At 43.0% G+C, this 27789-nt stretch overlaps 1 protein-coding gene across 1 annotated transcript in view; it reads left to right on the forward strand.

The window, feature by feature from the left end:
* smpd3 (sphingomyelin phosphodiesterase 3) overlaps nt 1–22338 on the forward strand; it is a gene marked incomplete at both ends in the record, with an annotated part of 40852 nt that extends 18514 nt beyond the window's left edge. The window contains 6 exons of the mRNA XM_080737296.1: nt 3882–3957; nt 13924–14085; nt 14928–15017; nt 17425–17488; nt 18552–18720; nt 22240–22338. Of these exons, the coding sequence (XP_080593422.1) occupies nt 3882–3957; nt 13924–14085; nt 14928–15017; nt 17425–17488; nt 18552–18720; nt 22240–22338 (660 nt within the window). The remainder of the gene's footprint in view (nt 1–3881; nt 3958–13923; nt 14086–14927; nt 15018–17424; nt 17489–18551; nt 18721–22239) is intronic.
* Nucleotides 22339–27789: the final 5451 nt, after the last annotated feature.

Raw genomic sequence — 27789 nt, forward strand, 5'->3', positions numbered from 1 at the left:
AGGGAAAATATCAGATCTACAAGCTCACAGCGCATCGCTTCGTGCCGCGTTGTGAGTTTGTAGATCAGCTATTTTGGGTCTGCGACCAACAAATAGGCCCCGACCCACTGCTTGGGAACCAGTGCTATAGAGTGTCACCGAGAGTCTGCACTCTGCACCCGTCAACCTTCTCTTCATCAACTAACAGTAGAGCACACTCAGCTCTGCACTTCGTATGTCCCCTAGGCCTAGTGTGATAGGATTGAAACTTGGCCCAAATTCAGAGTCGTACATCAGCATAGATTAGAGTCAGTCGATAGATGACTGACATCAAAGACTGTCCACAAGTCCTATCTTGATCTATCTATCTATCTACCTAACTTATCTCTTGTCTTTCCCATTTCACTCTATCTGTTTCTCTGTACTGCACGGTAGTACTCCATTTGTCTGAAGGACGTCTGAAGTGATTATGTTGATGCTTTCTGAATTTACTGTTACTCTACTCACATACTGGCATATATACGCAGTGGGTACTTGCATACTATATAGAAATGTAGAACGTCTATGTAGAAGTAATAACGTTCATTTAATATTTTGTAGTTTAACTCGGAATTCAATCAGGACATTTGCTCTGGAGATAAAACCATGTATTGCGATGATATTTCATTGCATGCCGTGGTGTTGCTCTGCTCCCGTTATGCTCTAGATTAGAAGAATCTGTGCAAGCACGACCAGACTCTGATATCACAAACTCCCCTCAAGCAGTGTCTAAAGATACACAGTTATTAAATGATGATATGAACTCTTCATAATGCTGAACAAAAGATACTGAAATAATAAGAAACATGACGTGCAAACCCACATGAATGAAATGCTGACATAAAGAAGACCTAAATTCTATGACAGGAGGAGGCTGAGGAGATGGAGGGAGTTTGATCACTGACAAGCTGCAATATAGTTAGTGTTAGAGGTGAGATATGCTGCAGAGCGTGTAATATTGAGGGTGTCTGTCTGCTCCTCTTCTTAAATAGACCACCTAGATCAGTGATTCTTCTCAACCTGTGGGTCGGGACCCCCAGGGGGGTCCCCACATGATTTTTTGGGGGGTCCTCAGATTACAGTAAAGTGACAATTTAGGGACTTTTAAAGGGATTTTTCACTTATTTCTTTGGGAAAATGCTAAAAAATTAATACAAATTATTAAAATAAATTAAAAGGGTTATCGAAAGAACACGTATTAGGAGGGTATCGGTCACCAGAAAAAAATAATGGGTGTTTTTGATGAATCTATCATGGTTAAAATGGAGTTTGAAGTTACAGTGGGTGTGTATGGGGAGGGGCCCTGGACAGGGAGGACCAGATAACATTTACATCAAATATCTAAAAAGTTAAAACTGAATGAAGCAAATTAAAATCTGTCCAGAGTCTTCATAAAAGCCTGATTAGACGATAAAATGATTTGAAAGTGAAATATCCGTTTTAAGACATTACTGCATCCAAAGTAATCAACAAACATTGGCCACATTGTCGAATAATATAAGAAAGAAGCACAATTTTGGAAAATAGCCGATCTACATGCTCACTACGCCTCACGCTGCGAGGCACAGTATTTATCTGTGGGAACCGAGTCAGACTAAATGTAATCTGAGTTCCCAGAAGTTCTTGCATACAAACACGAGGAGACTAAACGTAATGCCTCAACTCCTACAATTCCAAGTACGTGTCGTGTCAGGGTGGGGGGTCCCCAGTTCAAATATGATTATTTTAGGGGGTCGCAGCCTGAAAAGGTTGAGAACCACTGACCTAGATAAATGATCATGGCCATTATATGATTCGTGACTGAATGAACGCGGGAGCTGGACCGGTGTGACTTCTGTGTCTGCCTGAACCAGGGACGTGCTGGGCCCCTGATTCAGCCTGGGAAAAAGAGTTGGAGAGGCCCTCATTGCGCGCTATAGAGAGAGAGAGATCTCTCTCTATAGCGCTGCTGCTACTCAAAGATTTGCCATTTCAGATCATGATGAGTGACAAGCCAGTGGGCCAATTACATGAGTTATATTTCGTCGTTGTCGGGTGGAAACCTTGTATGTCCAAAACCGTTTGTTTTGTATTTATCATTTTAAAAATGATTTAAACTAGTGAAAACAGCCGATCTACAAGCACACAACGCCTCGCACCGCGAGGCGTTGTGTGCATGTAGATCTGCTGTTTTCACTACTTTTGTGCGACCGCCTTGTATGATGAAGCAGGGCTTTGCTTTGCGAAAAAAATGTACAAATTTGAAACTTGGAGATACGAGGTTTCTGACCGACATTTCTTTTCCTAATGGCCGGCCTGGACCGGCCGGGAATGGACCGGCCGTTCGGGAGTTGTCCCGCTTTTCCCAATGGCCAGCACGTCCCTGGCCTGAACTACCGCAGTGCTCTTATATTTGAACACCCCAGGCAGGCAGTATTTTTACACTCTCTGCCCATAGTTTTGTTTTGTAGCCCTCCCCCTCTGATGGACCTGATAGACACGCACAATAATTCCACCTCAAACCATGGATGTTTTTTATCTTTACCGCTGTGCTTGTGGAAGGCAGGGAAGACGCGTACAATGTTAAAGATGGATAAATACAGGGAGATGATGTATCCTGCACAAACGCACAAACCTCCAGTTTCGCTGTTAGGTTAATCAAAGCGCAAATTGTTTTATGAACCTGGACTGGAGCCAAGGCCTCCCAACTGTACTGTATCGCAAAATGTCAAGATTGCACAGTTGTCAGTGGGGATATCAAGCAATTGTTCCGTAAATGTTTTTACATACAAGGTCTGTAGGACACTTCTGTTACTACATTAAGTACTAAGTAGTACATTTTAATTCCTTCTTAAAATACATTTGTTACAAATTGCATTTCACATGTTGCGTGTGTACTACATGCAACCCAAGAGAGACATTTCTCGAGGATCATTAATCTTTTATGAGCTACTCTAATTGTCCCATGTTGACAAGCTTTACTACACAGTCAGTCATTGTAACTTATTTCTTAGGCAGCTTCCCTCATCAGCAGTAAATAAAGTTATAAAGTCCAAGCTATTCCAGAAACATTATTAGGGTTTAAATTGCCCAAAGAAGGTTGACAGTGTTTAATCATAATCATAACACCACATGTAAAAAGCAATACCCTGTTAACAATAACTCAGGTAAACTCTTATCCTTGAGAAAAGCAATTAACACGCTAATGATTCAGCTATTGTAGCAACAGTATTGGTGTTGCAGTATTTCATTTTACAGGACAAAGGAGCAACAGTCACGCAGATATCCAGTTTCCACTCAAAATACTACAGTATATGTGGAAGATTGCATTCTGTTCAGAATCGAAGTCTTAGATAATTCTAATAAACACTTTTGGTGCAACACATCATCAGTGATACACACAAGTATGTACAGTTATGAGGAACAACTAATACATGTATGATAACTAATGTTTACTAAGATAGTGTGGCTTGCATGCTATTTTTCACCGGCTGCATAAAGATTAATGTCTACGGAACCAATAATGTTGGGTTTATGATTCCTTGAAATTAATTATTCCTTTTTGAGCGGTGCTAACCGCTCACATCTGGCTTTGTCTGTTTGTACGTACCGGTATGTCCTGTCTGTTGTCCTGCCCCATCCCACATTGGCCAAGCTTTGCGGGACGCTTAATGAAAATAACTCATGAATACCGCCGCTCACTTCACTTCTGTGTGCGATTTTTTTATGATGTTCAAAATGGGAAATATCATGGAAGCATAGAATACACTATTCGATCTAGTTTGTTGTAAGTCTGCATTATGGCACATGTAGCTTACTGTGAATGGTCTGAATGCAGCAGAAAGTAATAACATGCTTCATCTAATCATCTCTGCTCGTTGCAGGTGCATGTGGGCACCTCCCATCAGGACCAAAGGGTAGTGGGTTTCATCACAAGTACCCACCTCCATGCCATTGAAGGTAAAGACCATACTGACCTGTATCTGCCTGCATGCCCACCCACCCAACCTCTCTCTCTCTCTCTCTCTCTCTCTCTCTCTCTCTCTCTCTCTCTCTTCTCTCTCTCTCTCTCTCTCTCTCTCTCTCTCTCTCTCTCTCTCTCTTTTCTCTCTTTCTCTCTCTCATTCTCTCTCTGTCTGTCTCTCACTCTCTGACACATCTCAGCTTGACCAGCAGCATGACACACATACGCACAAGTATGCAGTGTTAATTTTGTCGACTAAGGGCGCCCGTTGGCCTAGTGGTCAAGGCGCATACCACCTACTAGGCTATGATGCCTGCTGGCTTCGCCTGTTCGATTCCCGATCCGGACGACCTTTGCCACATGTCATTCCCCATCTCTCTCTCCCCATTTCCTGTCGGTCTACTAACTATCCTATCAAAATAAAGGCATAAAAAGCCCAAAAACAAATCTAAAAAAAGAAAAGAAAAAAAGAATTGTCGACTAAGACTAAAATACTTCAAGATTTTGATATTTTGTCGATAAGACTAGACTAGACTAAAACTATCTCAGAAGACTAAGAATAAGACTATTATTTGTGTTATTCAAAAGACTACGACTAAATCAAAGTCTAAGACTAATGGCAGTAGTCTTAGTCTCAGTGTTATAGTAACCAATAACACTGGTATGTACAGTAACTGCAATGAAATTAAAGCCAAATACATATTTTATGTATGGTTTAGTTTGACCAAGTAACAGGCAGTAGAAGACAATGACTTTTTCAGAGTTATGTGGTTATATTTAGCCCAAAAGACTTAGCCTAAAAGACGAAGACTAAAAGCCTAAGACTAATCCAAAAAGTCTAAGACTAAGAAATATTTTCATATTCAGTCGACTAAGACTAGACTAGACTAAAACGATTTCAGAAGACTAAAGCTGGCCATACACTACACGATAATCGGGCTATTTAATTACCCTCCCGACAATCGGGCTGCCACCGACTGAAACGGGCCCGACAATCGGGCATGAACGTCGTCTAGCGTGAGGTCTCACAGATCCACTCGGAGCCCAGCCGAGTGGCTCGGAGGACGATCGGGGGTAGCCCGACTCTTTTCAAACATGTTTGATATTTTCCTGGATCAGTACTGGTCTGGAATAGCAGCAGGGGACTGATTGAAAATAGGTAGGCTACAGCAGCCGCTGATAGACGCAAGTCTCTGAGCATCTGAGTGACAGAGCTATCTCTTTTTCTCTCTCTACACACACACACACACACACACACACACACACACACACACACACACACACACACACACACACACACACACACACACACACACACACACGAAATCAATCAATCAATCAACAAAGACGTAAAACTAGGCCAAACCAATTAGTGCAAGTCTGGACTCGCTAATAACTTTCCAGCTCTGCTCTCCTCCTCCAACTCCAATTAAGTTACATTAAACTTATGATTCTCACTCTCAAATGTATGATAAACCTGTGCATTCTCCATGTTTCCACCTCAAAATGCTGGATTACAGTTCTTCAAATGGACCAGACAGAACCGTCCTCTCTCTCTCTCTCTCTCTCTCTCTCTCTCTCTCTCTCTCTCTCTCTCTCTCTCTCTCTCTCTGGGACATTGGATTTGGATCTCCGTGCCCTCGGATCTTTTTTTAATGATTAGTCTATATTTGATTGATCCATCCGCCCACACCGCGATAATTTGTTAAAAGACAGGGGAAATCATGATTGAAAGCCTATAGGCCATGGCCACTAAAGTAAAAGCAGACACGTGCCTGTCTTGAACTTGAACCGTCCGTGGTGGAAGCAGCCTACAACAGCAGCTCACCCCACGTCAGTCACTTTCTCTGATGGTCCGTGCACAGTGCAGTTATGTAATCTCTACTCCTTTCAAGTTCCAATTGGCCATAGGTACAACTATCTACCAGCTGGGTTAACAACTCCTGGCTACTCCGGGCACAGCGCGCCCCGCATAGCCAGGCGTTTCGTATTTTAACAGACAGCAGGTTTAGAAAATATGCGCGCACGTTACCTTAACTATTATAAAATAAAATGACTTTATCAAAACTGACAATGATAAACCTGGAGCGGACATGAAAGAAACATAATGGACATAGGCCTAATAGGCCTGTCCTTTTTAAAGCATTACAGTATATTTGGGACTGAAAACTAGTCCCCCCCCCCAAAAAAAAGCAATACACATAAATGCACTGCTTATTATTTCAAATAATGATCCACATCCATCCTCCCAGGTTGTATCATGATTGCTTGCGATGGGAATTAAAACTCAATGGTCGCGAGTTTGTTTTATATCAGCAGAAATAGTCACTACCAGTCAGTCACAGACTGGAGTGGGAACAGCGCACGAGTGCAAGTAGGCCTACACGCCCACTGCCTGATCTACAAACCCTACAATGTGGCGCGGAGGGACGCAGTTTGATCTTGGAGATCTGATATGTTCTCTGCGCAACACAGTCATACGACTAATCATAAATCAGACACCATGAGAAGCACCAGCAGACAGCGCGCAGCACTTGACTTTAGCAGTGGAGAGAGAGGGGGAAAGTCGATCAGAGTTGATCCATGGATGAACATGAAACGCGTCAAAGTGAACTCATAGTCATAGTATCATTTGAAGCTTTTTTTGTTTTCGTTGCGTGAGGCAATGGTGTGTTTGTGAGTGGATAGCATAATGTGTTTGTTTGTATGTGCGTCTGCGCGCGTGTTGCAAGGCGAAGCTCTCGGAACAGTGACGTTTTGTATTCATTATATAAATTATTTATTTATTATTGCTGTGTTTGGGCCCGACTCAATCGGAATAGAATCCTGTAGCGTGCAGTGCGCCCGACTGTTCAAAACGGCTAGTGTGAGCCCGTTTAGATTCTCTGGCCAGATAATCTGAAAAAATGATCCTGTAGTGTTTAATTCTACCCGATTCAGTCGGGCCCGATTATCGTGTAGTGTATGGCCAGCTTAAGACAGGACTGAGGCCATGGCTACATGGAGCTGGATATTTCATATATCCTGGTTTTTCAGATATCCACATAGAAAAATATCTAGGTCCACACGGAGCTGGATATTTCATATATCCCGGTTTTTCAGATATCCACAAAAATATCTAGGTCCACACGACAAAGATATATAGGTCTAACAAGCACACACACAGTAAAGTCTTCAGAGATATCCGGGTTCCCTGTCTACACGGATCCAGTGAATCGGATATTTTTCAATCTCTCCACTCCATTTATCCGGTTTAAAAAATATCCAGCTTTGCGGCCGAAATATCCAGCTTCATGTGGCTGCAAGCCCCAACAGCACAAAAAAATGTCTAGATTCAGAAATATCCAGCTCTGTGTAGCCATGGCCTAAGACTAAATGGTGTGTTATTCAAAAGACTAAGACTGAGGCCATGGCTACACAGAGCTGGATATTTCTGAAGCTAGACATTTTTTTGTGCTGTTGGGGCTTGCAGCCACATGAAGCTGGATATTTCGGCCGCGAAGCTGGATATTTTTTAAACAGGATAAATAAGCGGAGAGATTGAAAAATATCCGATTCACTGGATCCGTGTAGACAGGGAACCCGGATACCTCTGAAGACTTTACTGTGTGTGTGCTTGTTAGACCTAGATATCTTTGTCGTGTGGACCTAGATATTTTTCTATGTGGATATCTGAAAAACCGGGATGTGTGAAATATCCAGCTCCGTGTGGACCTAGATATTTTTCTATGTGGATATCTGAAAAACCGGGATATATGAAATATCCAGCTCCGTGTAGCCATGGCCTTGACTAAGGCCTAGGCTACACGGAGCTGGATTTTTGATATATCCAGGTTTTTCAGATATCCACATAGAAAAATATCTAGGTCCACACGGAGCTGGATATTTCATATATCCCGGTTTTTCAGATATCCACATAGAAAAATATCTAGGTCCACACGACAAAGATATCTAGGTCTAACAAGCACACACACAGTGAAGTCTTCAGAGATATCCGGGTATCATGACTACACGGATCCAGTGAAGCGGATATTTTTCAGTGTCTCCACTTATTTATCTGGATATCCAGATATATATCCAGATTCACTGCCAAAATATCCAGCTTCGTGTGGCTACAAGCCTCAACAGCACCAAAAAATGTCTAGATTCACAAATATCCAGCTCCGTGTAGCCATGGTCTGAATCAAAATTTGCCGAAATAATTAACACTGCAAGTATGTATATATAAACCCAAGCATTTATGCATGCACGTGGCCACTCATGTGCTCGCGCACGCATGAACACACACACACACACACACGCGCGCGCCCGTGCACACACAAAGCTTTCTTTACGATCCTCCATCACCCTCTCCCTTTCGCTCGCTTCCTCCCAAAAGTGCCAGATTGTTATAGATAAATGGCCGCATCAAAGCCTGTGCCGTAACTCCTGCCGTTCCCATGGTGACTGGCTCAAGCTCGTTAACCCCTTAAACCCTCTTTAGGCTTATTGAAACGCACTTGAGTTACAACTATAATACTAGGACCACTTTTCTTTTTACACTCAAATCTCTTCACCAAAATCTTCACCAATCTACAATTTACAGTTTATGCATTTAGCAGAAGCTCTTAACCCTAGGATGCATGAGTGGGGTCAAAAACGACCCCAGGGGTTGTTATTCTTCAATATCTTTAAAATTAAAAGTTTAAATATTTTCATATTCCAGGTATTCCTCATAAAACATGTTTGTGACATGAGGCCATTTGCATTTTTATCATTCCTTTCATTCATTTTAAGAAATTGCAGTTTTTGTATCACTACCCCACTCTTCCATGAGTGGGGTCAAAAATGACCCCAATTAAAATCAATGCGTTTTGCAATAAACTACTTTTCTCTCACACATAACTCTGCCATACTTTTGCCTAGCAAAGTGATTTCAACTTTAAAACACTCACATGACTTGGGCCTTTTAGCCAACAGGGACGAGCTGTAATTGTTGAAGCCACGCCCCCTCTGTCTTCTAAACGCGTGCAGCAGCTGTCTGTCACACTTTGCTGTCACACTTTGCTGTCACACGTAACTCTGGCATACTTTTGCGTAGCAACGTGATTTCAACTTTAAAACGCTCACACGACTTGGCACTTTTTCCGACCAATAGGGACGAGCTGTAATTGTTGAAGCCCCGCCCCCTGTCTTCCTATTGGCTGGGCTTTAAACAGCCATAACTCCAGTTCGCAGCATGGTACCGTCTCGAAATTTGGTGTCTGGACTTAGACCACCATAGGGATGAGCTGCAATTGTTGAAGGCACGCCCCCTCTTCCCTCCTATTGGCTGGGCTTTAAACAGCCATAACTCCAGTTTGCAGCATTGTACAGTCTCGGAACTTGGTGTCTGGACTTAGACGGCCAATATGGACGAGCTGTAATTGTTGAAGCCCTGCACCCTCTTACAAGTCTGTTGTTTCCACTCGCCTTGACGGTCGATTCTCGCCCTTAGGGCGTCTTACTGGTAATTGTAGTAAGTAATAGTAGTAATAGTAGTAGTAATAGTGTAATAGTAGTAGTAATAGTAGTAAAATAGTTGCGACCGTAGATCGCAAGTTTAGTATGTGAACGGTCACAGCTTGTCTGTATGTATGTATGTATCTCTGTCACGCCTGACACTGTGGGTCTATGGGTTTGTCGCTCTGACATCATGCTCTGATGTCACTGTGATGTCAGGGGAACCACTAACAGAATGGGTTTGCCACTCTGGCTTCACACTCTGGCTTCACTATGATGTCACACCAACAGAATCCCTTTTATGCCCAAACATGGAGTTCCCTGATGTCATTACTATTAAGCCCATATCTAACAGGACGTCATATGGGAATACCCATGTATGGAGACAACATCAGCCACATACCACACTAACAGAATCCATATATGGCCAAGACAGAAGGCCAAGACATCCCATATCTGTGTAGCTGGTTCTACAGACAGGGATCTCCATGTATGGGCATAAAAACATCACAGTGACATCAGAGCATGATGTCAGAGCAATAAACCCATAGAACCACAGCGTCAGGCGTGACAGAGATACAATCATAGATACGGACAAGCTGTGACCGTTCACATACTAAACTTGCGACCTACGGTCGCAACTATTATTACTAATACCAGTAAGACTCCCTAATCGGGAGATAAGCGACCGTTGGTCGCTTATCTCCTGTCACACTGCTGACATCAGTATGACATCACACCGTACACAAATGACCCTTATATAAGACCGGCATTATCTACCGACAGATTAGTAACAAGATGTCAAAATCGTTGAAGGTTGAATCTCCAGATATGGAGATAACCAACACATCACTCCATATATGGAGATAACTGACGAATCTCACTAAGTCTGACCTCACAAGCCCCATATTTGGACACGAACAACATATAACTCCATATATAGAGACATAGCTGCTGACATCAGTATGACATCACACTGCTGACATCAGTATGACATCACACCGTACACAAATGACCCTTATATAAGACCGGCATTATCTACCGACAGATTAGATGCAAGCAGGATCTCGACTCTGACACAACACATCGGCTCATAAGCTGGTTCTCCCTCCATATATGGAGATAACCGACGAATCTCACTAAGTCTGACCTCACAAGCCCCATATTTGGACACAAACAACATATAACTCCATATATAGAGACATAGCTGCTGACATCAGTATGACATCACACTGCTGACATCAGTATGACGTCACACCGTACACAAATGACCCTGACGGCACACACCAAGCAGTGTGATGTCATACTGATGCGGAGATATGAGCAGGGCAAAGGTGTGACGTGTGACGTGTGACGGACGGACGGACGGACGGACGGACGGACGGCCGGTGGAGGTTTTGATACTAAACTGCGACCTGACGGTCGCAATTACTACTACTACTACTACTACTATTACTACTACTATTACTACTATATTACTACTACTATTACCAGTAAGACGCCCTAAGGGCGAGAAGCGACCGTCAGGGCGGGTGGAGACAACATACTTGTAATAGAGGGCGGGGCTTCAACAATTACAGCTCGTCCATATTGACAGCAAGTTTTGAGACGGTACCATGCTGCAAAATGGAGTTATGGATGTTTAAAGCCCAGCCAATAGGAGGAAAGGGGGGGCGTGGCTTCAACAATTGCAGCTCATCCCTATGGTGGTCTAAGTCCAGACACCAAATTTCGTGACGGTACCATGCTGCGAACTGGAGTTATGGATGTTTAAAGCCCAGCCAATAGGAAGACAGGGGGGGCGGGGCTTCAACAATTACAGCTTGTCCCTATTGGCCGGAAAAAGTGCCAAGTGGCGTGAGCATTTTAAAGTTGAAATCACGTTGCTACGCAAAAGTAGGCCAGAGTTACATGTGACAGCAATGTGTGACAGCAAAGTGTGACAGCTGCTGCACGCGTTTAGTAGACAGAGGGGGCGGGGCTTCAACATTTACAGCTCATCCCTATAGGCAGAAAAAAGGCCCAAGTCGTGTGAGTGTTTTAAAGTTGAAATCACTTTGCTAGGCAAAAGTATGGCAGAGTTATGTGTGAGAGCAAAGTAGTTTATTGCAAAACGCATTGATTTTAATTGGGGTCATTTTTGACCCCACTCATGGAAGAGTGTAGGTATTGGTTGGTCATGCATCCAAGGGTTAAAGGAGTAGTTCACCCCCAAAATGACTTATTTTCTATTGATTACTCACACCATGGAGACTTGAGTTCAATAATATTTTTAGTTTTTTGTTGCATTCCTAAGACAAAAAATGTATTACAATAAATGTACCCCCATTGATTCCGGATGGGGACCCAAATGCATTTGGGTTCGGAATCAATGGGGGTAAATTTACTATAATCTTTTTCTTTTTTTTTTCGTCTTAGGAATACAGCAAATACAAATACAAAAACATATTATTGAACTCAAGTCTCCATGGTGTGAGTAATCAATAGAAAAGAAGTAATTCTTGGGCTGAACTACTCCTTTAATCAAGAGCGACTTACAATGAGCAAGGTAATAAATACGGCAATTACAAGGTAATAGGCCTACATCAATCAATACATCAATATCAATACATCAATCAAATCTACAAATCTAGCAACGTGTTGTGAGCTTGTAAATCTGCTATGATTGGCTAATGTTACCCCCCAGAATATTGATGCTGCAGGGGCTCAAGCAGCGTGAGGCGTCACAGGTCTATTTAAAGCCTCTCGTCGATGCTCTCCCATTTTTTACCAACGACAACGTCTCTATTCCTGGGTCCTCCCACGCTCCACAGAGTCTGTAGGCTGGGCTAAATATAGCCACGCTGGGGCTATTTCTGAAGATACATCAAAGGTATGGAGGGGGGGGGGGGGGGGGGGTTAAAGGGAAGAGGGAGAGAGGGAAAAACACAGAGAGAGAGAGAGACCTAATTATTTTCTGGGTGATGAGTTGCTTTCCGAGAATTTACTTTACTTGGGTGCAGAGGTGTGCTCTGCTTGCTTGCTTGCGTGCGTGCGTGCGTTTATACTGGGGATGGGACGATAAGCGATATTATCGTTTATCGTGATAAAAAAAACACTCAAGATAATCGTATCGTGGAGATTTAATTTATCGAGATATCGTCCTCTGTCATGCACTGGGATCAATTCACCTTTTGGGATCAATTCACCTTTTATTTGCCGAGCTGCATATCCGGTACCACTTAAACCCTCTATAATTGGTAAAAGATACTTAATACCGTATATGTACTTGATACAGTCTTTTTTTCACAATATTTTGCGATGAGTTGTGAGCTTGTAGATTGGCTATTTTTGGTAAATGTTCCGCCTCAGGATAATGGATTTTGATTATCGCGATAATATCGTAAATCACAATTTCTTTTGTCACAATAATCGCGATATGACATTTTCATATCGTCCCAACTCCCATCCCTTGTGCATACTGTACATATGCACAAGCACATTCATAATATGCCATTCCAGCCATATTCTACATCTCATTCTATGTTCATCCACCCGCCTATCCATGCATGCTTGCTTGCGTTAAGTTGCGTATAATGGTCAGTTTGATTTTGCATGCGTCGGCCTACGCTGGTGGGAGAGGGGTTTGGGCTGCCTGCGCTCCTCCGGATGCTATTTATAGCTACCGTAGTGTTTGAATGTGATTGTTGTTGACTGAACAAGGCTGAGGGAACGTCATCCAGGTCATGTACAGCCCCAGAACACTTCATCATCTTCCCTGACACTTGTGCATGTGCGAACATCCAAGATGAAATGGGCCTGTGCGCATAGCAGTGTCCAATGCACGCACTCACACACACACGCACGCACGCTCGCACGCACACGCGCGCACACACACACACACACACACACACACACACACACACACACGTTTTAACAATCCATTCTTCTGAAACACATAGTAAGAACTAAGGCTGGGCGATATTAGGAAAACCGCCGATAATCGATAACGTTGTTGAATACCTCGATATCAATATTACTAGTAAAAACTATATTATATATTTTTTTTTTAAATGTTTTTTCTGCTTTAGGTCCACTGCCTGCCTAACCCAGATAATGAATAGAATATCCATGCATGCACACTGCACACATATAATAAATAAAAGAAATGCCTTATTTCCATTTTCCAACAATGGTTTTATTGAAATAACCACACCTGGTTACAGATGGACTGCTTTTTTGCATGTGCTATGGTTCATGCATAGTGTGTCTGTTCATTTATTAGACACATACACCAATACCTCATTTCAAGCCTTCTTTGTCGATATGTATACCTTGCATGTTGATACCTCGATATATTTTCAATATATTGCCCAGCCTTAGTAACAACTGTACTGTGTGTCCCACACAAACATTTGGTAGGGGAAGGGTCTTGTCTTAAACTGGTACAACAGCTTATGTTCTCTGTCTCTCAACCTGTCCCACTCCAAACCTTCCATCAGGGGATTCAGCGGTGCGCTGTGAGCAGCTGGACCTGATCCTCCAGTGGGGGGCAGAGTTTCGCCAGTCGTCCTGCCGGTCCCCGGAGGGAGAGAAGGTGCTGGAGGACCTGGTGGCCTTCGACGTCCTCCTAGGAGACCTCAACTTTGATAACTGTTCTTCAGGTAAAAAGGCTGGCTTGCTTGGACCACTGCTTTTTTTGTTTTTGTTTAACCCATTTAGGCCTAGAATTATTTGATGCTTTAACTATTGAAAAATAGCAGCTCACAGAGCGGCACCGAGTGCCGCACTGCGAGCTTGTAGATATTTTTTGCAAGACTTTGCTTTTTAAAAGCGAACATTTGTAACTCAAATATTTGCTCCTGGGGGAACCCTGGAACAATATATTTTAAGATGGGGGTCGGCGTACAAATTTTGGGGGTCCTTCAAATAAAAAAGTTTGAGAACCACTGATTTAGAAGAAGGATTTAGAAGACATTTATAGAATTGGGTCAACATTATTCAAAGGCTTGCGCAAATGTTCACGATTTATCAAAAATAGCAGATCTACAAGCTCGCAGGTGCCACACTGTGAGCTTGTATATCTCATATTTTGTAATAGTTAAAGCATGAAATAATCATACTCAAACATAAGTATTGCAACTTTAGTATTTCACTGTGTGTTATTGACCGTGTTTTATCTCTGTATTTTCAATGGCTTTTTAATGCAGCAACCGAACTTTCTTTTCCTAAATCTGGTGCAATACATTCATTACACACAGTCCCTGTCGAATAAATAAACCAGGCACAATGCAGGTGGACTTCCCCTGTGTGTTTTTTTGCTGCATACTGGAGTGCTTCCATTGTAACGGTCGTGTGTGTGTGTGTGTGTGTGTGTGTGTGTGTGTGTGTGTGTGTGTGTGTGTGTGTGTGTGTGTGTGTGTGTGCGTGCGTGCGTGCGTGCGTGCGTGCGTGCGTGCGTGCGTGCGTGCGTGCGTGCGTGCGTGCGTGTGTGTGTGTCTTTCAGAGGACAAGTTAGAGCAGCAGCACGCCCTCTTCACGCAGTACAAGGACCCATGCCGCTTGGGGCCTGGAGAGGACAAACCATGGGCTCTGGGTGAGCGACAGGACACACACATTGAAACATACACACTTACTGACATTAAGACAAACACATATGCTCACCTACACACAGTCCTGTATTCCTCTAGGCAACATACAAATGACTAGACCGTGGCAACATCCTTCATTGCCACAGACAATTTATAACGACACGATGTCCTTTAAGCAGTGTCCTGCGCAGCTCTCCCATACTGCAGTGGTTCTCAACCTTTTCAGGCTGTGACCCCCAAAATAATCATATTTTAACTGGGGACCCCCACCCTGACAAGCACTAAGAGTTGAGGTATTACATTTTGTATAACACAGTTCTATTGTGAAAATAGCAGATCTACATGCTCACAACGCCTCGAATTTTTTTTGATAATTTGGCCAATGTTTAATTTGTCATTTTAGAGGTACTAAAAGGTCCTCAAATTGTCACTTTTGAAATGTGCAGATACCTTCTATACACTTAAACGTTATGTTGGTTTGTTTACTCTTGAGTGAGAAAACAATGTTTCACATTAAGCTAATCATCTAGGGACCCCCCTGAAAAAATATTTTGGGACCCCCCTGGGGGTCCCAACCCACAGGTTGAGAACCACTGCCATACCGTACGCACAGCCACATACCACTTTACATTTATGCAGCTGCACACAACCACCAAAGCAGGTCAAGACTGCTGCCATGCAGTTGCAGAACAGAGGACGCTTTAAGCTGGGTGTTTCTGTGTCCACCGAAATACGCACAGTGCTGTGTGTATTTTAAGCATTAGTGACGTACAAACTGTGGGGTTTTGGTGTGGATGTGAAACATTATTTAGGCCAATGGTATTTTGGGGCCGGTGTGGGCAGGCCAGAGTGAAAGGGCTTGTTCAGTGAAAGGGCTTGCTCAGGACAGGGGTTGTTTGCGTAGAAGGTGAGCCAGTGGAACAGGTTTGTTTTGCAGGGGTCAAGTAAGGATAGGAGGATGGAATGAGTTAAGATTAGAGTTCGACCGATGCCATATTTTTTGACCGATGTCGATGTTTGCCGATGGTGAGTGCTAGACCACCGATTGCCGATGTTTAGCCGATGTTTTGTAATAATATAAAATGCTAATAAATAGCCTAAATTTCTAAAACGTCTTACCTTGAAAACCTTTTTTTCCTTTTTTTTTACCAATGGTCCGGGGACCACCAGTGGTCCTTGAGGGATTTCTAGGTGGTCCCCAGCAAAATGATGTAGATTTGGTAACCAAATGGACCCTTTATAAGATCTTTAACTCGTGAGTGTAAAATGAAACCCAATGGATCCTTACGGGCAACGACAATATATTTGACATTTGGGTCTGAGTGGCTAAATGTCATCAAATGCTGGTCTAATGTTACTTATAAAAACGACCGATACATCGGAGAGATAATGACCGATGTCCGATACCGACATCGGGGTCCAAAAACTACCAATATATCGGTTTGACCGATATATCGGTTGGGCTCTAGTTAAGATGTGAGATACAAAGGAAGAAAGGAAGTAAGGTTGAAAAGAGGGTATAGGAAGTGAGAAACCAAGAAACCAAGAAACCAAGAAAAAACAGACAAAACGAGAAAGTAAGAAAGAAAGAAATGTAATAATAAATTAAACATATCGATGCTCCCTTTGTGAAACGTGGCGGCTCACAATGAAAGAGGTTTTTGAAGTGCACTCTGAAATCCCCAGTAATCATCTCTGTGTCAGAGTGTCCTGTGTCCTCTTCCTTTAGCCTGACTGACAGATAGACAGACACACATACGGATGCTCTAATGGACAGGCAAATAGTCAGGCACACAGACAGGCACACGTCGGATTGGATGGGACTGGGAGACAGTAAGAGAAACAGATGGCCAGAACGGCGTGCGGGCACGAGCGTGCACGCACGCACGCGCACACGCACGCACACACACACACACGCACGCACGCACGCACGCACGCACGCACGCACGCACGCACGCACGCACGCACACACACTCCAGACATCCAGACTGCCAGCCAAACCAATTCAAACTGAATGACAGACCACACAGACAGTGGGGAGAGAGCTATTAGCGGGCCTGCTACCTCACATCCTTATCTTTGAGTGCTACTTCACATCGCTGTCACATCGCACTTGTCTCGGAATGCAGCGGAGGCCGTAGGTGCATGTGGGTGGTTACGCTTAGGTACTGTAGTATCTGTGAGCATAAAGTTTTACCCTTACTGGTGCATTTTCAGAGATAAATTAAGACTCAGGATTTTGCTGTGTTATAACACACAGAAGGCAGTCAATCTGTCATTAGAGAGGCTTGTTATATTTGGAAGAATGACAATGAACCCATATGTTTGTGAGTTTACAATGAGGAATATTGCTTTTAAATAGAAAAACTGTGTTATTGTACACGTTTAAGTGATTGTGACATTACTCAACAGGCACGCTACTGGATCCCAGTGGCCTTTATGATGACGAGGTCAACTCACCTGAAAGTTTACAAAAGTAAGTAGAATGTATGGGTACAGACGAACGCACAGGCGAGCGCACACACGCACACTTTTGTTTGGCTTCATCAGCTGTCTGTTGTGTGGTTGTGGTTTTACTATCAAAACCTCCACCGGCTGTCTGTCTGTCAGTCCGTCCGTCCGTCCGTCCGTCCGTCCGTCAGTCTGTCCGTCACGTCACACTTTTGCCCTACTCATATCCATGCCAAACTTTGCACACACAGCCAAACCACAACCTCCACCCCTCATTTCTCACATGGCCCTCTTCTAGCGCCACCGTGAGGCCGATTCTTGCAAGTCACATTTTTGGACACTGCTCCTACAAATTTTGCCCCAAAATCATGCAAAGCGGTAAACACTATCTCTACAGTCATGTCATCAATATGGAACTGTCCCATTTCCCATATTCCTTCCTGATTGGCTACCATTGCCTTCTAAAGTTTGTGTATGCGTCCTGACGATCGCTTATCTCCCGATTTAGGGAGTCTTACTGGTTTTATTAGTCCATGTCTTTCTCCCTATACAACCAGGGGCGTCACAAGGGGTAGGAAAGTGGGACTGAGTTACTAGGGCCCAAGGTGGAGGGGCCCTAGTAACTTTAGCTTTTGAAAAATAGCAGATATACAAGCTCACAGCGCGGCTGCGAGCTTGTAGATCTGCTATTTATGAAAAGTCTTGAAAATGTGCGCAAATCTTTGAATATATGTATTTTTTAAGTGAACATTTGTAACTCAAATGTTGCTTCTGGGGGGTCCCTGGAACTAAATATTTTGAGATGGGGGGGGTCCTTCACATGAAAAAGTTTGAGCATCACTGACATGGAAACATAGGTTTCTTGGCGCTCATTTTCACGATTTTTCAAAAATAGCAGATCTACAAGCTCGCAGCGCGGCACTCGGTGCCGCGCTGTGAGCTTGTATATCTGCTGTTTTTCAATAGTTAACATTCATGGGGGGCCCGCAGTGAATCCTTGTACCCAGGGCCCAGAATTTGGTGTGACGCCCCTGTATACAACCACAGCCTACTGTTAATCCCTCTCCCTCTCTCTCTGTCTTTCTCAGAGTGATGGAGAATGAAGAGGGGAGGAAGGAGTACCTGGTGTTTCCTCCCAGTAAGGGTCAGTGTCACGGCAGTGTCCAGAAGGGAAGGAAAATCCCCCTGAAGGGCAACGGACGCCGCATCGACTACATCCTCTACAGCGACGAGGGCCTGCAGCCAGACTGGAAACTGGTACTGATTAATAGCAGACGTGTCCACAAACAGTCTAGTCAAAGAAGTATATTTGGCTCAAAAGGCATCAGGCCTCGAATGTCATCATTTTATAATCACCAGTAAAATAAATGCAAGGCTTAGCCCTTAAGTTCTGTTCAGATCGTTTTGACCTATTTTCATTTGAAAGAAAAAGGTAGAACTTTAAAAATGTTCCACCTGAAACTGGCCTTAAAGGGCCAGTTCACCTCTGGGACAACCCGATCTTATTTTATTGTTGTTTGGGACACGATCAACACAATCCTGAGTTATTTTTTGTGTTCAATCTGTTTTTTTTAGATATTTTAGTATTTCAGCATGTACTAGTGATGCATTTTGCATCATATGATGCAAAACGCATCACTGATGATGCAAAATGCATCACTAGTACATGCTGATCCAAAATATCTAAAAACACAGATTGAACACAAAAAATAACTCAGGATTGTGTTGATCGTGTCCCAAACAACAATAAAATAAGATAGGGTTGTCCCAGAGGTGAAGTGGGCCTTTAAAGATTCTTCTGTGATTAACATCAACAGAAGTTAATCACATCAACAGATATTGTTGCACTACCCATTGTTTGGAATTGAGACAAAGTCAATGTATGATGATGATTTGTTAAGTTAAAATATTAGTGTACCAAATATCCCCCGGATCAAAATGACCCGCGAACAGAACCAAGATGAAGTGAATCTGAACAGAACTTAAAATTCTGTTTAGTTCACAAGCTAATTTACTGGTGTCTATCTATGCGAGCGTGCGTCCAAAATAAGTACGCCAGATTGAAAGTTAGTTACACCTCCTTCCTGACACTTGGCCCCTCTTGTCTCACTGACTTGGAAGAAAATAATTGTGATTCAAAATTGCTACGGTAAACACAAAACCAAATCTTCAAACTTCATTTGCAAAACCCTTGACTGTTCTCTGCTGTCAAATTCAAGCAACTGCGTCAAAACCATTTAGCCTGTGCTCAAATTAAACACAGTTTCTACATAAACATTACAGGCCATTCATTATACACTACATTTGTTTTAGTACATGGAATTGCATTTTGCTATTTCAAAAAATACAAGTAAAAGCCCATACTGTAATTACTGCAAGTAATCCAGTTTTGAATGTCGACTTGAAGAAATCTGATAGGTAATCCAACAAAGTTACAAACAAACTTTGTAGGCATTTTACAGTGCAGAAATAAAAGCAAATAACCCGAACTCTGCCAAGAGAAATACTTAGACCGTTTCAAAGGCAAGTTTATTAAAGAGAAAGTCTGTTTGTGAACAGGGCAGAAGAAGAAAAAGGTATTTGTGTTCTGAAACAGGATGCAGGTGCTCTTGTACCCCTTGGTTGCTGCTGGTGGGTGTTATTATGGGATAGAATAAGCAAGTACCAACTGCAGGTATCCTCTGCCTGTTAGATTAACAATACCTGCTTACAGCTTGACTTTCATAACCCCTGATGGTTTAAAGGTTGCAGATTTGAAGAAGTCGCCCCCTCTAAGTTATACAGAAGTCATTCGGTTTGGGGTATAGGGTGTACACACAGTGCAAGAACAGGAATAGGGTCATTTGCAGAACAGAAAGTTTCACATCAATGCAACGGAAGCACACTTTCAAGTGTAATGATTTAGTAGCCTTGAATAATCAGAGTTGTACAGTCAGTGTCATCCAAAAATATGTACGAAAATAGCAGATCTACAAGCTCACAAAGCATTGAAAAGAAATGTTGTATTGAGTAAAAACAGTATATCCCTTAGGAATCTAGTCAACTATTTACAGTACATAGCAGTACGGAGTTATGGAAGGGAGGGTATGGTGCAGGGTTCCCCAATTCGTTTTCCCCAAGGGCCGAATTATGTCTAGGGTACCAAGACGAGGGCCACAACATTGCAGGGGGCGACTGTGGCGCTCCCGCTACACCAGCGAAAGTTCAGATATCGTTGTTGTCAGGTGAAATTCTTGTATGTCCAAAACAGTACGTTTTGCATTTATCATTTTAAAAAGGATTTAAGGATCTACAAGCACACAACGCCTCGCACCGCGAGGCGTTGTGTGCTTGTAGATCGGCTGTTTTCACTACTTTTGTGCGACGGCCTTGTATGATTTGCGAAAGAACGTATACATTTGGAGATACGAGATTTCCACCCGACAACGACGATATACTAGTGTTGTTGCTGCTCTTTTACCACCATTATTACTGGGTTGGTGTGGGCCAGACAGTAGCCCCCCACGGGCCGCAAATGGCCCACGGGCCGCCTATTGGGGAACCCTGGTATAGTGGGAGGTATTGGAGTGAACATTGTGGATGCTGATTAAACCAGTTTTGGACCAGAGCAGATTGATGGAATGATAGATTTTCACAAATAATGATGTCGTATCTCATTTTCCCAGCATCCATTTGGTGTGATGTGTTGTGGAGTCTACTCTATGGCCCTTCTCTAAGTTAGTATGGCTGTGGAGTACACTCAGCTGTTGCCTTTTTATATCGCCTAAGCCTGATTGGTGTGTTTACAATTATGCACCACAAGTGTCTGTACTGTACACCTGACAGCAGTGTTTTGATCTATTGGTTCACAGAGGTGGTATTTTTGAAAGGCAGCGCTTTGAAATGACAAAGAAGTGACTTCATGTTAGATTAATGTGTCTAATGTAGAAATGTGTGTTTAGTGTTTGGCTGAGAATGTGCTTATACAGTAGGTATGCACTTCTGGGCTGAGGTTTTGAACAGTTGAAAGGACACTGAGGCTTTGCAGTTTGCCACAACAGCATGCGCACACGATGACAACTTTAGAAACGATTGTACATCCCCTACAACATTGCTACTGTGTACCACAACGTTACACTGGATTTGACATTACACCAGTCATGGGAGATTTTAAGGACACAGCAGATTGTGTATGAGTCTACCAAAATATTTCCCTCTGACATTGGGAGGGATTTAAAGGGATTTAAAAACCAAATCACTTGATTTACATGGACAATTTCTCCCTCCCCCTCTACCTCACCCCCCCCCCCCCCCTCTCTCTCTGACTCACTCACTCTCTTTCCTCCAGACCAGTTCCTCATCTCTTTCGTCCTCTCTTTTTCTGAAAATAATAGCATTAAACTGCCACCTTATGGCAGCATGTTGTTACTGCATGGTGATTTCTCACTGCCTTGCAATAGCAAAATACATGGTGAAAATATCCAGTCAGATACTGTAGAATGGTGCTTAAATGTGTCTAGTGCGATAAAATCATTGACATATTGACATAACAATCTCTAGCCTAGAGATTTTCTCACAACCACTTTGGGTGTGTCATTATAGTCAGAAATGTTCAAAATGTATTTTTCCCCCCAACATTCTATTTTTTATTTTTTTCATTCCACAAATAGAAGAACTAAAAGCTCACAACACATTGCATCATGGCACGTTGCCTTTAGTTTAATGTGCTCATGTCTTGTCAGTCAAGTGAACGGCTGTCATCATCGGAATGATTGACAACCCTCTCTCCACCTGCAGGATATCGAGGAGTACAGCTTTGTGACCCAACTGGCCGGCCTCACCGATCACCTGTCTGTTGCCGCGCGACTGGCCGTTTCCACAGGGGAGGACGAGTAGTAGAGGGGACCCACATCACCACCTTCAAACTGCCATGGAGGACCAAGTAAAAAAAACAGGAAGGGAGAGAAAAAAGAGATGATAAATAAAGGATGAATGGAAAATAGGAAGAATTCAGTTTGAACTAGAAAGACCAAGGAGAAGTGGGAAGGGATGGATGGATGGATGGATGGATGGATGGATGGACGGACGGACGGACGGACGGACGGACGGACGGACGGACGGACGGACGGACGGATGGATAGACAGACAGACAGCTGAATGATGAATGGACGGACAGGCAGGCAGGCGGACGGGCGAACGAACGGACAAACGGAACGGCAGAGAAACGGCTGGGTCTGATGCAATCGATAGAGATTCTGGAGAGGAGAGGAGAGGAGAGATAACCAGGCGGTCCCTGTTTGCATGCTATGACCTGGACAGAGACATGCATAGCCCTGGGAGACAGAGAGAGACTGGTGGACAAACACCTACACACACACACACACGCGCGCGCACACACACACGCACACACACACACACACACAAAACACAAAACACAAAACACACACGCGACACTAAATCTCTCGCTCTGAGGAACACGCGGCGACTCTCATCTCTTGCTCCTCTCCCCGTGAACACAATGCTCTCAGTTGAACGGAATCCACGGGACTTTTGTTCAGTTGTACTCTTTCCAGTGAATTATGTCATGTAGCTTATTTACACACGCTTCTTTTGACTGGATCTGTTTTACTGTACATTTGATCTTTTATGTTTTTACCTTCAGGGATGGTTGGATCCTTGCTCTTTAACACTAGGAGTAGAGAGAGAGAGAGAGAGAGAGAATATTATACATTGACCAATGACCATTGAGTGAGGCATACAGCCTCACGATACTCTCACTGCGCTCTCCGTGTCCTTCTATACTAGTGTTCCTGTCTAAAAAGGCCATTGCGTCAGTTCAACTGTCAGTCACTCCCGAAGCGAAACTGAAGTGTCTTTTTTTCTAAAAGTCTTTCTAAAATATATTTAAAAAATATATATAATAATACGATTTTTATGGTCACTGCACCATTTTTCTAGGGAGTTTAAAATGCCTGTTTAATACTTTATGGTACATTAATAAACAGAGGTATGAGGAAGAAAAACTAAAAAAAAAAAAAATGACTCGACTGGAGAAAATGATATTTTTAGATGTAGTATGCTTACTGTCTTTCTGACATTGTGTGTTTATTGGTTAAAAATGAGGAAATGGAACGGATTTGACTCGACTGGAGCAGCCTAGGCTGTGTTGTCATTGGGGTGGCAAAGTAAATGTGTGTGATGGAAAAGGGTACCAGTTTACAGTACAGTATACATAGCTGAAGTCCCTGCGACATACTAGCGTCATGTCCAGGCAGGGACGTGCTGGCCATTGGGAAAAGCGAGACAACTCCCGAACGGCTGGTTCATTCCCGGCCGGTCCAGGCCGGCCATTAGGACAAAAAATTAAATAAAATGTCGGCCTTCGTTCCATTTACTTACTTTCGCTCCAACAAAGTAAATCGTCACTGTCGGGCAGAAACCTCGTATCTCCAAGTTTCAAATGTATACATTTTTTCACAAAGCAAAGCCCTGCTTCATCATACAAGGCCGTTGCACAAAAGTAGTGAAAACAGCTGATCTACAAGCACACAACGCCTCGCGGTGCGAGGCGTTGTGTGCTTGTAGATCGGCTGTTTTCGCTAGTTTAAATCATTTTTTAAATGATAAATACAAAACAAACCCGACAACGACGAAAGAAAAAAATAAATAAAAAAATAAAATAAATGAGGGCCTCTCCAACTCTTTTTCCCGGGCTGAATCAGGGGCCCAGCACGTCCCTCCAGGCATGTCCAATGGCTGGGAGATGTACATGTACATCAAGCTGCCTCACGCTACAGAAACAGGAGTTAGGCTCCTGCCCGATTGGGCCACACGGCTCAGAAACCATTGGCTCCCGAGGCTACTTAATTACAGCTGAAATAGGGGGATGGTCTCTGCTTGTTTGAATCTGAATGCCCAGGGACTAACATGTATGCCCCCCCCCCAGATGAACTAACATCAATGCAACATTTCTGCATGTGAGATGAGATGCCGCCCCGACCCTGCGGTTAACTCCACACATCCAACATACATTATAAAGCAACCGCATAGACACGTTGCATAGAATACGATACACAAACATACAGGGGCAGGGTGCACGTGAGCAGTGAGCAGTGAGCGTGTGCGCACGTGCTCTCTCACACACACACATGCGCACGCACACACATTACATCAGATCAGATCAGATCATGTACTATGCACACAAAGGTACAGAAAGAACAATACATGCACACACTAAAAAGTATATTCACACTCACTGTTATCCTCACAAGCCTGTCCATTGAAGTACACTGCTCCTGCTGTCAGCTTCACAGGACAATAATGACGTGTGCACAACACATGTAAGTACATGTAGGGCATCTTCTCTGATCTGCTCCTCTACAGCATGGTATATTTATATATTCAACTTCCTATTTGAATGCAGCCACAGTCAGAGACCAAGGTCAAACACACTAGCTAGATATTTGGACATACCCTATTGGAGTTTTGGTTGATCTTGTGTAAAGAGATGACATAATTAAATTAAAGATGATTAAAGAGTTGGAAATAATTTGATGTTTGACTTTGCACCATCCGTCAATCTGAATATAGGGTGCCAAATGAACACAATTTTGCTCATAGCTTATTCCCAAGGGTTTATTGTTTGATTGCTTTAGTCTAGACCAGGGGTCTTCAAGATTTTCCAGGCCAAGGACCTCTTAACTGAGAGAGAGATGAAGCAGAGACCCCCACTACATATATTGTATAAAATTGTGTTGTTGTTGTGTGTGTTTTTTTTAGAAAGCCTTCCATGTAACTTGATAAGAGTCTTTCAAATCTATTACAGCTCACCATATGCAGCTGAATGAGAGATTTGAGACTAACTTGGAAGTACTGCGTAGGTTTTTCTTTTAACTGCCTATGAGTTCGACAGCACTATCATTTAAATTAAATGTCTTTCGCTTGTTTACAGATATTTGCTAAGTAATAATATGTATTTTCGTATCACTATTCGTATCACAAAACCCCCTATAGTAACTCTGAGGACCCCCCCAGACACCCCTATTGAAGAGCCCTGGTCTAGACAACAATGTTTACACTGCAGCTGTTGGCCTGATTTCTGGAGTGCAAGGAGAGGAATGCCTCGCTTTGAACTTCCACACTCTTAAAAAGGAGACGTTGTTTTCAACTCGTTCAACAGCATTTTAGGACGTCACCATAATATGTTAATAACATTTGCTAAAGAGTGTCTTACATACAGTGTATGTTGAAAGGAAATGTGAGAGGATGTGTACTTACAATTGTTGAAAATAAAGGCTTTTTAAGCGTGTGCATCTCACTGCTGTCTGTACCGGTATATGTCTGTCTGTGTGTGTGTGGGTGGGTGAGCACATGCACCTGTGTTACAGTATGTATGCAGCTGTATGTGGAAAATATGTGCTGCTATGTACTCATACTGTATGTATGAATATGTGCTACTACGTACACATGTCGTCACTGTCGGGCAGAAACCTTGTATCTCGTAATTTTTAAATTTGTATGTTTTTTTTTTCGTAAAATAAAGCCCTGCTTCATCGTACAAGACTGTCGCACAAAACTAGTGGAAATGTCAGATCTACAAGCACACAACGCCTCGCAGTGCGAGACATTGTGTGCTTGTAGATCGGCTATTTTCACTATTTTAAATCATTTTTTAAAATGATAAATACAAAACTAACAGTCGGAAAGAAAAAAAACTGGGTGCTCGGAAGAATAAAGAAAAGTGTGGTGATTACTGGTGAAGGTGCTCTTTGGTGGGGAACTGAAGGATCAAATGAAAAAAGGAAAACCAAGGCACTCTTCTAAATATTAAAAAGCCTTTAGAAAAAAAGCCTTTTGAAAAAAAGGTTAAAAATGGGATCACCCACGCGTTTCGGCTCTTTGAGCCTTCCTCAACTAACGGTTTTGGACATACAAGGTTTCCACCCGAACAACAACGATATGCATGGATATGTGCCGTGTGTACACATGTATGGCCACTTGGCTGTAAGCTCCACTTGGCTGCTTTTACACTCTTTTCTCTGTATGATTTACTATCATTATTGATCATTCTGCAACGTATTTTCTTTTCTTTCTTTTTTTCTTTTTTTTTACTTCAAGGTTCACCTTGGTATTTGTTTCCTTATTATCATTTGTCATGCAACAGTGTTGCTTGGCAAAAGAAATGTTGACAATGACAAATGATGCTTTAGGATGCAGACTGAGTCTCAGATCCCTTTGCTAATGAGAGTGGACTTGGAATACAGTCAGATCGATTTGTTTCCTGTGAGCTTCTTAGTGAACAGTCTTGTATATACACTTTAGGCCTATGTTGAATAAAGGATGAATATGAACAGAGAACTGAAAACAAGGAACTATTGAACTATTAGTACGTGCTTGAACAGAAACAACATGCCATAGTATCTCTGAGGACATCAGTGTGCCGTGATTCCTCCCCCCCAACATGATCATCAGGTATCAAACATATAATTTTCCGAATGTCTGTCCGTCCGTCTGTCTGAGTGTCCGTCTGTAACAGTGTTTCTCCTCAGTGGCTGGAGCAATTGATCTGAAATCGCATCACCATTAGCATATGAACACACCTGACATAACTGTGAAGCCCGTTTGACACTTTCACAAATCGTATGCTGTATATTAGCATTTTTCTGGTGTATCTACTATCTATTCTGCATCTAGCATGAGGCATATCTATTCTGCATCTAGCATGAGGCAACATGTTTAACCAGCTGTGTGTGTGTGTGTGTGTGTGTGTGTGTGTGTGTGTGTGTGTGTGTGTGTGTGTGTGTGTGTGTGTGTGTGTGTGTGTGTGTGTGTGTGTGTGTGTGGGCAGGCGGGTGTGTGTGCAGGCGGGTGGGCGGGCGGGCGGGCGGGAACACAGTATCTCTGTAGCCATTAAACAAAACGGGTATTTCTTACATTGATGCTCCTACATATTATCATGCAAGCACCAGTTAAAGTTACTTTCCATCCCTCATATACTGTGTGCACAGTGCACATCCCATAACCCACACACTGCACATCATTTCGGAGCTCATATCTTTGAACGGGTAAGGGCTAGTTATGATTAAACTAGGAAGACGATTTTTGTTCAAAAATGTGTACAGAAAGTGTTAAAATTATGTTTTTTATGTGGCCGCGCCCACCTGTTCATTAAGTATACCTGGGTTTAGCACCACCCACCTGAAGTTAGACACGCCCACAGCCGTTGTCGTTTGATAAAAAGGGGGGGGATTTTAGTGTGTCGCTAAAGCGGTGTATTTCGACTGGGCCTTTTGAGGCTTTCAGCTTTTAGGAAGAAGCCAAAAATACACAGGGAAGACATATTTGCAT

Source organism: Nannobrachium achirus, assembly GCF_963921795.1.
Source record: "Nannobrachium achirus genome assembly, chromosome: 11".
In the NCBI taxonomy this organism is placed as follows: domain Eukaryota; kingdom Metazoa; phylum Chordata; class Actinopteri; order Myctophiformes; family Myctophidae; genus Nannobrachium; species Nannobrachium achirus.